This window comes from Carcharhinus amblyrhynchos, unplaced genomic scaffold (assembly GCF_965287045.1).
Source record: "Carcharhinus amblyrhynchos unplaced genomic scaffold, sCarAmb.v2.hapA chromosome_1073, whole genome shotgun sequence".
Lineage (NCBI taxonomy): Eukaryota > Metazoa > Chordata > Chondrichthyes > Carcharhiniformes > Carcharhinidae > Carcharhinus > Carcharhinus amblyrhynchos.
In genome coordinates, this window is record NW_027650813.1 from 938 (window position 1) to 14438 (window position 13501).

Genomic DNA, 13501 nt, shown 5'->3' on the forward strand with positions numbered 1-13501 from the left:
GGGTCTAATCAAAAAGTAAAAAGAGGCATGTGTGAGGTCCAGGCAACTAAAAACAGATGGAGCACTGGAGGAATACAGAGAAAGGAGAAAAGAACTCAAACAGGGAGTTAGAAAGGCAAAAAGGGTGACGAAACGTCCTTGGCAGACAGGATTAAGGAGAATCCTGAGGCATTTTATTCATACGTAAGGAACAAGAGGGTTGTCAGGGAAAGAATCGGACCTCTCAGGGACAAAGGAGGGGAATTATGTTTAGGACCCAAGGGAATAGGGGAGATCCTAAATGAATACTTCACAAAGGAGAGGGACACGTTAACTAGGAGTGTCTCAGAGGGAGGTGTTGACCCGTTAGAGAGAATCTCCATTACACGGGAGGAAGTGTTAGGTTTTTTAGGGAATATTAAAACTGACACATCCCCAGGGTCTGATGACATCTATCCTAGACTGAACATAGAACATTACAGCGCAGAACAGGCCCTTCGGCCCACGATGTTGCGCCGACCAGTTAAAAAAGCAATGACCCTCTAACCTAAACCAAACCCTTTCCATCCATAAACCTATCCACGGATCTCTTAAACGCCCCCAAACTAGGCGCATTTACAACTGCAGCAGGCAGGGCATTCCAATCCCTCACCACCCTCTGGGTAAAGAACCAACCCCTGACATCAGTCCTATAACTACCCCCCCTTAATTTAAAGCCATGCCCCCTCGTGCTAGCTTTCTCCATCCGAGGAAAAAGGCTATCACTATCCACCCTATCTAAACCTCTAATCATCTTATATGTTTCAATAAGGTCCCCTCGTAGCTGCCTTCTTTCTAATGAAAACAACCTCAAATCCCTCAGTCTCTCCTCATAGGACCTCCCCTCCATACCAGGCAACATCCTGGTAAACCTCCTCTGCACCCTCTCCAAAGCCTCCACATCCTTCCTGTAATGTGGGGACCAGAACTGCACACAATACTCCAAGTGCGGCCTCACCAGAGTTGTGTACAGTTGCAACATAACGCTACGACTCCTAAATTCAATCCCCCTACCAATAAACGCCAAGACACCGTATGCCTTCTTAACAACCTTATCTACTTGATTCCCAACTTTCAGGGATCTATGTACACATACACCTAGATCCCTCTGCTCATCCACATTATTCAGAGTCCTACCGTTAGCCCTATACTCAACACATCTGTTATTCCTACCAAAGTGAATTACCTCACACTTCTCCGCATTAAACTCCATCCGCCACCTCTCAGCCCAGCTCTGCAACTTGTCCAAGTCTCCCTGTAGACTAAGACACCCCTCTTCACTATCTACCACACCTCTGACTTTGGTGTCATCAGCAAATTTACTGATCCACCCAACTATACCCTCATCCAGATCATTTATAAAAGTTACAAACAGCAGTGGCCCCAAAACAGATCCCTGAGGCACACCACTCGTAACCGAACTCCATGATGAATATTTACCATCAACCACCACCCTCTGTCTCCTATCCGCTAGCCAATTCCTGATCCAATTCCCTAGATCACCCCCAATCCCATACATCTGCATTTTCTGCAGAAGCCTACCATGGTGAACCTTATCAAACGCCTTACTAAAATCCATATAAACCACGTCCACTGTCTTACCCCCATCCACCTCTTTGGTCACTTTCTCAAAAAACTCAATAACGTTAGTAAGGCATGACCTACCCTCCACAAAACCATGCTGACTGTCTCCAATCAATTCATTACTCTCCAAATAACTATAAATCCTATCCCTAATAATTTTTTCTAAAACCTTGCCCACAACAGAAGTAAGACTCACTGGTCTATAATTCCCGGGGAAGTCTCTGTTCCCCTTCTTAAACAATGGGACAACATTTGCTATCCTCCAATCCTCTGGCACTATACCTGTGACCAACGACGACCTGAAGATCAGTGCCAGAGGCTCTGCAATCACCTCTCTTGCCTCCCAGAGAATCCTAGGGTAAATCCCGTCCGGCCCAGGGGACTTATCTATTTTCAAACCCTCAAGAATATCTAGCACATCCTCCTTATCAACTGCAATACTGTCCAGTTTACAACCCTGTAACCCAGTGTTCTCCACAGCTACATTTACATCTCCCTGCGTGAATACTGAAGAGAAATATTGGTTCAATGCCTCTCCAATCTCTTCCGGCTCCACGCATAACTTCCCACTGCTGTCTCTGACTGGCCCTAATCTTGCCCTAACCAATCTTCTATTCTTAACATATCTAAAGAAGGATTAAGGAGAATCCTAAAGCTTATCAGCCAAAGTCTTCTCGTGTCCTCTTTTAGCTCTCAACTCACTGCTCAGGGAGGCGAGAGATGAAATTGCTGGGCCTCTGACAGGAATCTTTGTCTCTTCATTGGACACAGGTGAGGTCCCAGAGGATCGGAGGATAGCGAATGTGGTCCTGTTATTTAAGAAGGGTAGCAGGGATAACCCGGGTAATTATAGGCTGGTGAGCTTGGGTCTGTGGTAGGAAAATTGTTGGAGAAGATTCTTAGAGATAGGATATACGCACATTTAGAACGGAATAATCTCATTAGCGATAGACAGCATGGTTTTGTACGGGGGAGGACTTGCCTCACAAATTTGGTGGAGTTTTTTGAGGAGGTGACAAAAACGGTTGACGAGGGAAGGGCTGGGGATGTCGTCTATATGGATTTTAGTAAAGTGTTTGACAAGGTCCCTCATGGCAGGCTGGTGTAAAAGGTTAAATCTCACGGGATAAAAGGTGAGCAGGCGAGATGGGTGGAGGAGGCTTAGACACAGGAGACAGAGGGTAGCAGTGGAGGGGTCTTTTTCCGACTGGAGATCTGTGACCAGTGATGTTCCGCAGGGCTCTGTACTGGGACCTCTGCTGTTTGTGATATATATAAATGATTTGGAAGGGGGTGTAACTGGTGTGATCAGTAAGTTTGCGGATGACACGAAGATTGCTGGAGTTGTGGATAGCGATGAACATTGTCAGAGAATGCAGCGGGATATAGATAGACTGGAAAATTGGGCGGAGAAAAGGCAGATGGAATTTAATCCAGATAAAAGCGAAGTGATGCATTTTGGTAAATCTAATGTAGGGGGGAGCTACACAATAAATGTCAGAACCATCAGGAATACAGACACACAGAGGGACCTGGGGGTGCAAGTCCACAGATCCTTAAAGGTGGCAGCACAGGTGGAGAGGGTGGTGAAGGCGGCATATGGCACGCTTGCCTTTATAGGACGGGGTATAGAGTATAAAAGTTGGTGTACGATGTTACAGCTGTACAGAACGTTGGTTAGGCCACATTTAGAATACTGGGTCCAGTTCTGGTCACCACACTACCAGAAGGAGGTAGAGGCTTTGGAGAGAGTACAGAGGAGGTTTACCAGGATGTTGCCCTGGTTATGGAGGGTCTTAGCTATGAGGAGAGATTGGGTAAACTGGGGCTGTTCTCCCTGGAAAGACGGAGAATGAGGGGAGACCTAGTAGAGGTGTATAAAATTATGAGGGGTATGGATAGGGTGATCAATGGGAAGCTTTTTCCCAGGTCGGAGGGGGGGGGGTCACAGGTTCAAGGTGAGGGGGGGGTGAGGTATAACTCCGATATCAGAGGGACGTATGGCGCTCCCTCAGCACCGACCCTTCCACAGTGCGGCGCTCCCTCAGCACCGACCCTCCCACAGTGCGGGACTCCCTCAGCACCGACCCTCCCACAGTGCGGCGCTCCCTCAGCACCGACCCTCCCACAGTGCGGCGCTCCCTCAGCACCAACCCTCCCCACAGTGCGGGACTCCCTCAGCACCGACCCTCCCACAGTGCGGCACTCCCTCAGCACCGACCCTCCCCACAGTGCGGCGCTCCCTCAGCACCGACCCTCCCACAGTGCGGGACTCCCTCAGCACCGACCCTCCCACAGTGCGGCGCTCCCTCGGCACCGACCCTCCCACAGTGCGGCACTCCCTCAGCACCGACCCTCCCACAGTGCGGCGCTCCCTCAGCACCGACCCTCCCCACAGTGCGGCGCTCCCTCAGCACCGACCCTCCCCACAGTGCGGCGCTCCCTCAGCACCGACCCTCCCCACAGTGCGGCGCTCCCTCGGCACCGACCCTCCCCACAGTGCGGCGCTCCTCGGCACCGACCCTCCCCACAATGCGGGACTCCCTCAGCACCGACCCTCCCCACAGTGCGGCGCTCCCTCGGCACCGACCCTCCCACAGTGCGGCGCTCCCTCAGCACCGACCCTCCCCACAGTGCGGCGCTCCCTCAGCACCGACCCTCCCACAGTGCGGGACTCCCTCAGCACCGACCCTCCCCACAGTGCGGCGCTCCCTCGGCACCGACCCTCCCCACAGTGCGGCGCTCCCTCAGCACCGACCCTCCCCACAGTGCGGGACTCCCTCAGCACCGACCCTCCCCACAGTGCGGCGCTCCCTCGGCACCGACCCTCCCACAGTGCGGCGCTCCCTCAGCACCGACCCTCCCCACAGTGCGGCGCTCCCTCAGCACCGACACTCCCACAGTGCGGGACTCCCTCAGCACCGACCCTCCCACAGTGCGGCGCTCCCTCAGCACCGACCCTCCCCACAGTGCGGGACTCCCTCAGCACCGACCCTCCCCACAGTGCGGCGCTCCCTCAGCACCGACCCTCCCCACAGTGCGGCGCTCCCTCAGCACCGACCCTCCCACAGTGTGGCGCTCCCTCAGCACCGACCCTCCCACAGTGCGGGACTCCCTCAGCACCGACCCTCCCACAGTGCGGCGCTCCCTCAGCACCGACCCTCCCCACAGTGCGGCGCTCCCTCAGCACCGACCCTCCCACAGTGCGGCGCTCCCTCAGCACCGACCCTCCCCACAGTGCGGCGCTCCCTCAGACCGACCCTCCCACAGTGCGGCGCTCCCTCAGACCGACCCTCCCACAGTGCGGTGCTCCCTCAGACCGACCCTCCCACAGTGCGGCGCTCCCTCAGCACCGACCCTCCCCGCAGTGCGGCGCTCCCTCAGCACCGACCCTCCCCACAGTGCGGCGCTCCCTCAGACCGACCCTCCCACAGTGCGGTGCTCCCTCAGCACCGACCCTCCCACAGTGCGGCGCTCCCTCAGCACCGACCCTCCCCACAGTGCGGCGCTCCCTCAGCACCGACCCTCCCACAGTGCGGGACTCCCTCAGCACCGACCCTCCCACAGTGCGGCGCTCCCTCAGCACCGACCCTCCCACAGTGCGGGACTCCCTCAGCACCGACCCTCCCACAGTGCGGGACTCCCTCAGCACCGACCCTCCCCACAGTGCGGGACTCCCTCAGCACCGACCCTCCCACAGTGCGGCGCTCCCTCAGCACCGACCCTCCCACAGTGCGGCGCTCCCTCAGCACCGACCCTCCCACAGTGCGGGACTCCCTCAGCACCGACCCTCCCACAGTGCGGCGCTCCCTCAGCACCGACCCTCCCACAGTGCGGGACTCCCTCAGCACTGACCCTCCCCACAGTGCGGCGCTCCCTCAGCACCGACCCTCCCCACAGTGTTGTGGTTTGTTGGGGTTTTCGTGGGGTGGGGGGTGATCTCTATCCCCCCGCCACTGGAGGGAGGTTTTCCTGCACCCAATGTCCACTCTGTGGTTGGGGAATTTGCAAATCTTGCCCCAGCCCCGGTGCTGGTGTCGGCGGGGAGGGTTCCTCGGAGAAACCTGCCCCCACGCTCCGATTTTTGCCATCGCCGGTGGGACAGGTGCAAGTAGGCCCCAGCTGAAGCCTGAGGCCTTTCCTGGCCTCTGCCCCTGAGGCCTAGCCACCAGGCTCCAGGCGGGGCCCCCTAACCGAGCAGCAGGCTTGCACCGAGGCCTAGCTCGGTATCCCGACGTTGGGAATGTGCCTGTCCCACCGATTTTGGGAGTCGGGGGGGTGGGGGGGGGCGCTGATCGTGGGTGGGAGTTATCATAGAATCCTCTCCCGTGTAGAAGGAGGCTACTCGGCCCATCAACTCTGCACAGACCATCATTCAACCCAGGCCGATTCCCCATAACCCCAATCATTTACCCCAAATAGTCCCCCGGACACTGAGGGGCAATTTAGCGCGGCCAATCCACCCAAACCTACACATCTTTGGAGTGTTGGAGGAAACCCACGCAGACACGGGGAGAACCTGCGAACTCCACACAGTGACCCGAGCTGGGAATGGAACCCGGGTCCCTGTGAGACAGCAGCGCTAACCCGCTGTGCTGTGGGGAATGGAACCCGGGTCCCTGTGAGACAGCAGCGCTAACCCGCTGTGCTGTGGGGAATGGAACCCGGGTCCCTGTGAGACAGCAGCGCTAACCCGCTGTGCTGCGGGGAATGGAACCCGGGTCCCTGTGAGACAGCAGCGCTAACCCGCTGTGCTGTGGGGAATGGAACCCGGGTCCCTGTGAGACAGCAGTGCTAACCCGCTGTGCTGTGGGGAATGGAACCCGGGTCCCTGTGAGACAGCAGCGCTAACCCGCTGTGCTGTGGGGAATGGAACCCGGGTCCCTGTGAGACAGCAGCGCTAACCCGCTGTGCTGTGGGGAATGGAACCCGGGTCCCTGTGAGACAGCAGCGCTAACCCGCTGTGCTGTGGGGAATGGAACCCGGGTCCCTGTGAGACAGCAGTGCTAACCCGCTGTGCTGTGGGGAATGGAACCCGGGTCCCTGTGAGACAGCAGTGCTAACCCGCTGTGCTGTGGGGAATGGAACCCGGGTCCCTGTGAGACAGCAGTGCTAACCCGCTGTGCTGTGGGGAATGGAACCCGGGTCCCTGTGAGACAGCAGTGCTAACCCGCTGTGCTGTGGGGAATGGAACCCGGGTCCCTGTGAGACAGCAGCGCTAACCCGCTGTGCTGTGGGGAATGGAACCCGGGTCCCTGTGAGACAGCAGTGCTAACCCGCTGTGCCTCCGATATTCAGGAGGGGGTGAAAATGGACTGTTGTCCTCTCCCCACCAGGAGTTGGGCTGAAGGGATGGTGAGGGAGGAGGGGCGATCTCTGTGCCTACCCCGTAAACCCCCTGTCGGGTTGTGAGTATTTCAAGGCAGTCGCGTTTCACTCTGGTCACCTCCAGATGAGATGAGGTGGGGAGGGGACAATTTTCATCCGGAAAATCTAAGTGCCCAACCAGCGGGGAGACGGGGGGAATTCCAGCCTGGTTTTCCAGGCGCATTTTTCGCTGGCTTACATTCGCCAGCTTCCATTCCCGTGTCCCCCCCCCAAATCATCGATCACCCCTCCCATTGATCCCAGTTGTTCCAAGTATGCACTGTCCCTTTGGCAGTGCCAGGGTGCCTGGTGGGCAGTGTCAGGGCGCCTGGTGGGCAGTGTCAGGGCGCCTGGTGGGCAGTGTCAGGGTGCCTGGTGGGCAGTGTCAGGGCGCCTGGTGGGCAGTGTCAGGGCGCCTGGTGGGCAGTGTCAGTGCGCCTGGTGGGCAGTGTCAGGGCGCCTGGTGGGCAGTGTCAGGGCGCCTGGTGGGCAGTGTCAGGGCGCCTGGTAGGCAGTGCCAGGGCGCCTGGTGGGCAGTGCTAGGCTGCCTAGTAGACACTGCCCAAGGGGCACCCCACCCATCGCCCCTGTCCGTTACCTCCCAGGGGGTGGGGAGACCTCAATGGCCTCTGTCCCCACCAGCCGGGTTACTTTGCCTGTTCCCTGTTTGGTGGGAGGCAGTTGTGAACCCTGCTTTTAGGAACTTCTCCGGGCTGGAGGGGGTGGGGGGTGGGGGGGGGGAGGGAGACGCCAGCAAGCGTGGGGAATACCGTCCGGGGTGCGCGAATCTTTACTCGAGCAGTGTGCCAGGCTGCGAATATCGCAGACCTGTGGTGTCCTGGGGGGAGGCCGCCCCGTGCGTTGTGTCAATATCTGTCAGTCCTGTCGGCTGAGTTTAAGACCTGTTTTCTGTGTCCCCTCTCTCTCTTGTGGCAGGCCAGAAGTGGACACCACCACAGGGGTGGAGAAGAAGCCTGCAAGAGGGGGACAGGAAGAGGTGATGGAGAGCCGCAGAGATGACACCCAGGGAGAGGAGGAGATGGAGAGCCGCGGAGATGACACCCAGGACGAGGAGGAGATGGAGAGACGCGGAGATGACACCCAGGACAAGGAGGAGATGGAGAGACGCGGAGATGACACCCAGGGAGAGGAGGAGGTGAAAAGACGCGGAGATGACACCCAGGGAGTGGAGGTGGTGGAGAGACGCGGAGATGACACCCAGGACGAGGAGGAGATGGAGAGACGCGGAGATGACACCCAGGGAGTGGAGGAGGTGGAGAGACGCGGAGATGACACCCAGGACGAGGAGGAGATGGAGAGACGCGGAGATGACACCCAGGACGAGGAAGAGGGGGGTTTGAAGCCGAAGCAAGCCCGGGGTTCCCCTGCTGCCCCCCACCCCTGCCCGCTGTGCCCCAAGTCCTTCAGCTCGCCCTCGCTGCTGGAAACCCACCGCCGCACCCACACCGGCGAGCGGCCCTTCCAGTGCCCGGTCTGCGGCCGGGGCTTCAACCAGCTGTGCCACCTGCGCCGCCACCGGCTCCTGCACGCCGGCGACGGGCTGGCCACGGTGTGCCGGGGCTGCGGCAAGGACTGCCGGAGTCCGGCCGGGCTGGCCCGGCACTGGTGCCGCCCGGCGGGCGAGCGGCCTTACCCTTGTGGGGTTTGCGGCAGGGCCTTCAAGCAGTCGTACGCCCTGGTCAAGCACCAGCGGGTCCACACCACCGAGCGGCCCTACCTGTGCCCGGTGTGCGGGCAGGGGTTCGGCTACTCCAGCAGCCTGGCCGACCACCGGCGCCTCCACACCGGGGAGCGCCCCTTCCGCTGCGGGGAGTGCGGCCGCAGCTACGTCAACGCCAGCCGGCTGACGGACCACCGGAGGGTGCACGAGCCCGAGCCCCGGCACCGGTGCGCCGAGTGCGGCAAGGGCTTCCACTACCCGTCGCACCTGGCCAAGCACCGGCGGGTCCACACCGGCGAGCGCCCCTTCCCCTGCCCCTCCTGCCCCCGGGGCTTCGCCACGGCGGCCAAGCTGGCGGCCCACCAGCGGGTGCACACCGGGGAGCGCCCCTTCCGCTGCGGGGAGTGCGGCCGCGGCTACGCCAGCTCCAGCGACCTGCTGGTCCACCAGCGGGGGCACACGGCCGAGCGGCCCTGGCGCTGCGCCGACTGCGGGAGGGGCTACGTGAAGGCCCGGGACCTGGCGGTGCACCGGCGGGTCCACACCGGGGAGCGGCCCTACGCCTGCGGCCTGTGCGACCGGCGCTTCGGCAAGTCCTGTAACCTGGCGGCCCACCGCAGGCGGCACGCCGACGAGCGCGGCTACAGGTGCGGCCTGTGCGGGAAGGACTTCAAATACTCGTCCAGCCTCTCGCGGCACCGCCGGGCTCACCGGGACCAGGCCCCCCCCGGGGCGGGGGGCAGCGCCGCCACGGACCCCCGGGCAGCCGGCCTGAGCGCGTTCCCCCCGGCGCAGCCCTGACTCCCCCCTCCCCGACTCCCACCCCCCCAACTCCACCCCCCCCCCGACTCCCCCCCCAACTCCCCCCCCCCCGACTCCCCCCTCCCACCGACTCCCCCCCCACCCACCAACCCCTCCCCGACTCCCCCCCCACCGACTCCCCCCCAACTCCCCCCCAACTCCCCCCCCACCGACTCCCCCCCCCGACTCCCCCCCCTGACTCCCCCCTCCCACCGACTCCCCCCCACCCACCAACCCCTCCCCGACTCCCCCCCCGACTCCCCCACCCGACTCCCCACCCGACTCCCCCCCGACTCCCCCCCCGACTCCCCCCCCGACTCCACCCCCACCGACTCCCCCCCCTGACTCCCCCCCGACTCCCCCTCCCACCGACTCCCCCCCCCCCACCGACTCCCCCCCGACTCCCCCCCCACCGACTCCCCCCCCCAACTCCCCCCCGACTCCCCCCAAATCCCCCCCCGACTCCCCCCCCACCGACCCCCCCCCCGACTCCCCCCCCGCACAGCCCTGACTCCCCCCCCCCACCGACTCCCCCCCCCGACTCCCCCCCCACCGACCCCCCCCCCGACTCCCCCCCGCCGACCCCCCCCCCGACTCCCCCCCCGCACAGCCCTGACTCCCCCCCCCCGACTCCCCCCCCCCACCGACTCCCCCCCCGACTCCCCCCCGACCCCCCTCTCCCCAGATCAATAACTGCTCATCCCCGTGAATCCCGACACCCTCCCCCCCCGAACCCCCCCCCCCCCCGACTCTGGCGCTGTGCCCACTTCCACCCCCTCCCCTCCCCCTACCCCTCCCCCTGTCTCTCTCTCTCTCCCTTCAGCAGAACCCCCCACCCACCTCCCCCGACCCCACGTCTGTGAGGTGCCCATGGCGATGCCAATCCACCCCCCCCACCCGGACAGTGTGTGTGTGGGATATCAGCTGGGCTGTCTGGCCAGAATGGCCTGGTGCAAATAAAGCTTTCGCTCAACTTCATCCCTGCTCCCCGTGTCTTCCTTTCACCACTGGGGGGCGTGTTGGGGGGGGGCTTCTGGGGGGGAGGGGGGCGTGAGGTGATTTGCCCGGGATCGAGCTGCCTCCCCACCCAACCTCACCCTGGTTCCAGAGACCTCCCCTATTCCCCACTGCTCCCGTGTTCGAGCTGCCTCTCCCCCACAGGCCCAGGGTGGGGGAGAGGGGGAGAAACAGGAGGCTGGAAACAGAGGGGAGAAACAGGAGGCTGGAAACAGAGGGGCAGAAACAGGAGGCTGGAAACAGAGGAGGAGAAACAGGAGGCTGGAAACAGGGGGAGAAACAGGAGGCTGGAAACAGAGGGGGAGAAACAGGAAGCTGGAAACAGAGGAGGAGAAACAGGAGGCTGGAAACAGAGGGGGAGAAACAGGAGGCTGGAAACAGAGGAGGAGAAACAGGAGGCTGGAAACAGGGGGAGAAACAGGAGGCTGGAAACAGAGGGGAGAAACAGGAGGCTGGAAGCAGAGGGGGAGAAACAGGAGGCTGGAAACAGAGGGGCAGAAACAGGATGCTGGAAACAGAGCGGGAGAAACAGGAGGCTGGAAACAGGGGGAGAAACAGGAGGCTGGAAACAGAGGGGCAGAAACAGGATGCCGGAAACAGAGCGGGAGAAACAGGAGGCTGGAAACAGGGGGAGAAAAAGGAGGCTGGAAACAGAGGGGGAGAAACAGGAGGCTGGAAACAGAGGGGGAGAAACCGGAGGCTGGAAACAGAGGGGGAGAAACAGGAGGCTGGAAACAGAGGGGGAGAAACAGGAGGCTGGAAACAGAGGGGGAGAAACAGGAGGCTGGAAACAGAGGGGCAGAAACAGGAGGCTGGAAACAGAGGAGGAGAAACAGGAGGCTGGAAACAGGGGGAGAAACAGGAGGCTGGAAACGGGGAGAAACAGGAGGCTGGAAACAGAGGGGGAGAAACAGGAGGCTGGAAACCGAGGGGGAGAAACAGGAGGCTGGAAACAGAGGGGGAGAAACAGGAGGCTGGAAACAGAGGGGAGAAACAGGAGGCTGGAAACAGAGGGGCAGAAACAGGAGTCTGGAAACAGAGGGAGAGAAACAGGATGCTGGAAACAGAGGGGGAGAAACAGGAGGCTGGAAACAGAGGGGCAGAAACAGGAGGCTGGAAACAGAGGAGGAGAAACAGGAGGCTGGAAACAGGGGGAGAAACAGGAGGCTGGAAACAGAGGGGGAGAAACAGGAGGCTGGAAACAGAGGGGGAGAAACAGGAGGCTGGAAACAGAGGGGAGAAACAGGATGCTGGAAACAGAGAGGGAGAAACAGGAGGCTGGAAACAGAGGGGCAGAAGCAGGAGGCTGGAAACAGAGGAGGAGAAACAGGAGGCTGGAAACGGGGAGAAACAGGAGGCTGGAAACAGAGGGGAGAAACAGGATGCTGGAAACAGAGGGGGAGAAACAGGATGCTGGAAACAGAGGAGGAGAAACAGGAGGCTGGAAACAGAGGGGGAGAAACAGGAGGCTGGAAACAGTGGGGGAGAAACAGGAGGCTGGAAACAGAGGGGGAGAAACAGGAGGTTGGAAACAGAGGGGGAGAAACAGGAGGCTGGAAACAGAGGGGGAGAAACAGGAGGCTGGAAACAGAGGCTGGGAAACACGAGGCTGGAAACAGAGGGGGAGAAACAGGATGCTGGAAACAGAGGGGGAGAAACAGGATGCTGGAAACAGAGGGGCAGAAACAGGATGCTGGAAACAGAGGGGGAGAAACAGGAGGCTGGAAACAGAGGGGGAGAAACAGGATGCTGGAAACAGAGGGGGTGTAACTGGAAGCTGGAAACCAAGTGGGGGAATCAAGAGGCTGGAAACACAGGGTGGGAACCCGGTGGCTGGAGACAGAGGAGGAGAAACAGGAGGGTGGAAACAGAGGGGGAGAAACAGGAGGCTGGAAATAGAGGGGGAGGAACAGAGGCTGGAAACACGGGGAGAAACAGGTGGCTGGAAACAGAGGGGGAGAAATAGGAGGTTGGAAACAGAGGAGGAGGAACAGGAGGCTGGAAACAGAGGGGGAGAAACAGGAGGATGGAAACAGAGGGAGAGAAACAGGAGGCTGCCAACAGAGGGGGAGAAACAGGAGGCTGGAAACAGAGGAGGAGAAACAGGAGGCTCGAAACAGAGGGGGAAAAACAGGAGGATGGAAACAGAGGGGGAGAAACAGGGAGGCTGGAAACAGAGGGGCAGAATCAGGAGTCTGGAAATAGAGGTGGAGAATCAGGAGGCTTGAAACAGAGGGGGAGAAACAGGAGACTGGAAACAGAGGGGGGAAACAGGAGGCTGGAAACAGAGGGGGAGAAACCGGAGGCTGGAAACAGAGGGGGAGAATCAGGAGGCTTGAAACAGGGGGAGAAACAGGATGCTGGAAACAGAGGGGGAGTAACTGGAGGCTGGAAACCGAGGGTGAGAATCAGGAGACTGGAAACAGAGGGCGGGAAACAGGAGGCTGGAAACAGAGGGGGAGAAACACGAGGCTGGAAACAGAGGGGAGAAACAGGATGGTGGAAACAGAGGCTGGGAAACAGGAGGCTGGAAACAGAGGAGGAGAATCAGGTGGCTGGAAACAGAGGGGGAGAAACAGGAGGCTGGAAAGAGCGCAGGAGAAACAGGAGGCTGGAAAAGGAGGGCGGGAAACAGGACGCTGGAATCAGAGGTGGCAAAACAGGATGCTAGATGCTGTTTCTCCCTGTCTGTTTCCAGCCTCCAGTTTCCCAGCCTTTGTTTCCAGCCTCCTTTTCCGCCCCTCTGTTCCAGCCTCCGTTTTCTCCACCTCCGTTTCCAGCCTCCTAGTTCTCCCCCTCTGCTTCCAGCCTCCTGTTTCTCTCCCTCTGTTTCCAGCCTCCTGTTTCTCCCCCTCTGTTTCCAGCCTCCTGTTTCTCCCCTCTGTTTCCAGCCACCGGCTTCTCCCCTCTGTTTCCAGCCACCGGTTTCTCCCCCTCCGTTTCCAGCCTCCTTATTCTCCCCCTCTGTTTCCAGCCTCCTGTTTCTCCCCCTCTGTTTCCAGCCACCGGTTTCTCCCCCTCTGTTTCCAGCCA

At 60.2% G+C, this 13501-nt stretch overlaps 1 protein-coding gene across 1 annotated transcript; it reads left to right on the forward strand.

Moving 5' to 3' along the window:
* Positions 1-7905: 7905 nt before the first annotated feature.
* Positions 7906-9451, forward strand: LOC145340498 (uncharacterized; the record flags this gene model as incomplete). Its single annotated transcript, XM_080184967.1, has 1 exon — positions 7906-9451. A coding segment is annotated over one exon (1546 nt), but the record flags the coding sequence as incomplete, so codon positions are not given.
* Between the last annotated feature and the right edge of the window lie 4050 nt (positions 9452-13501).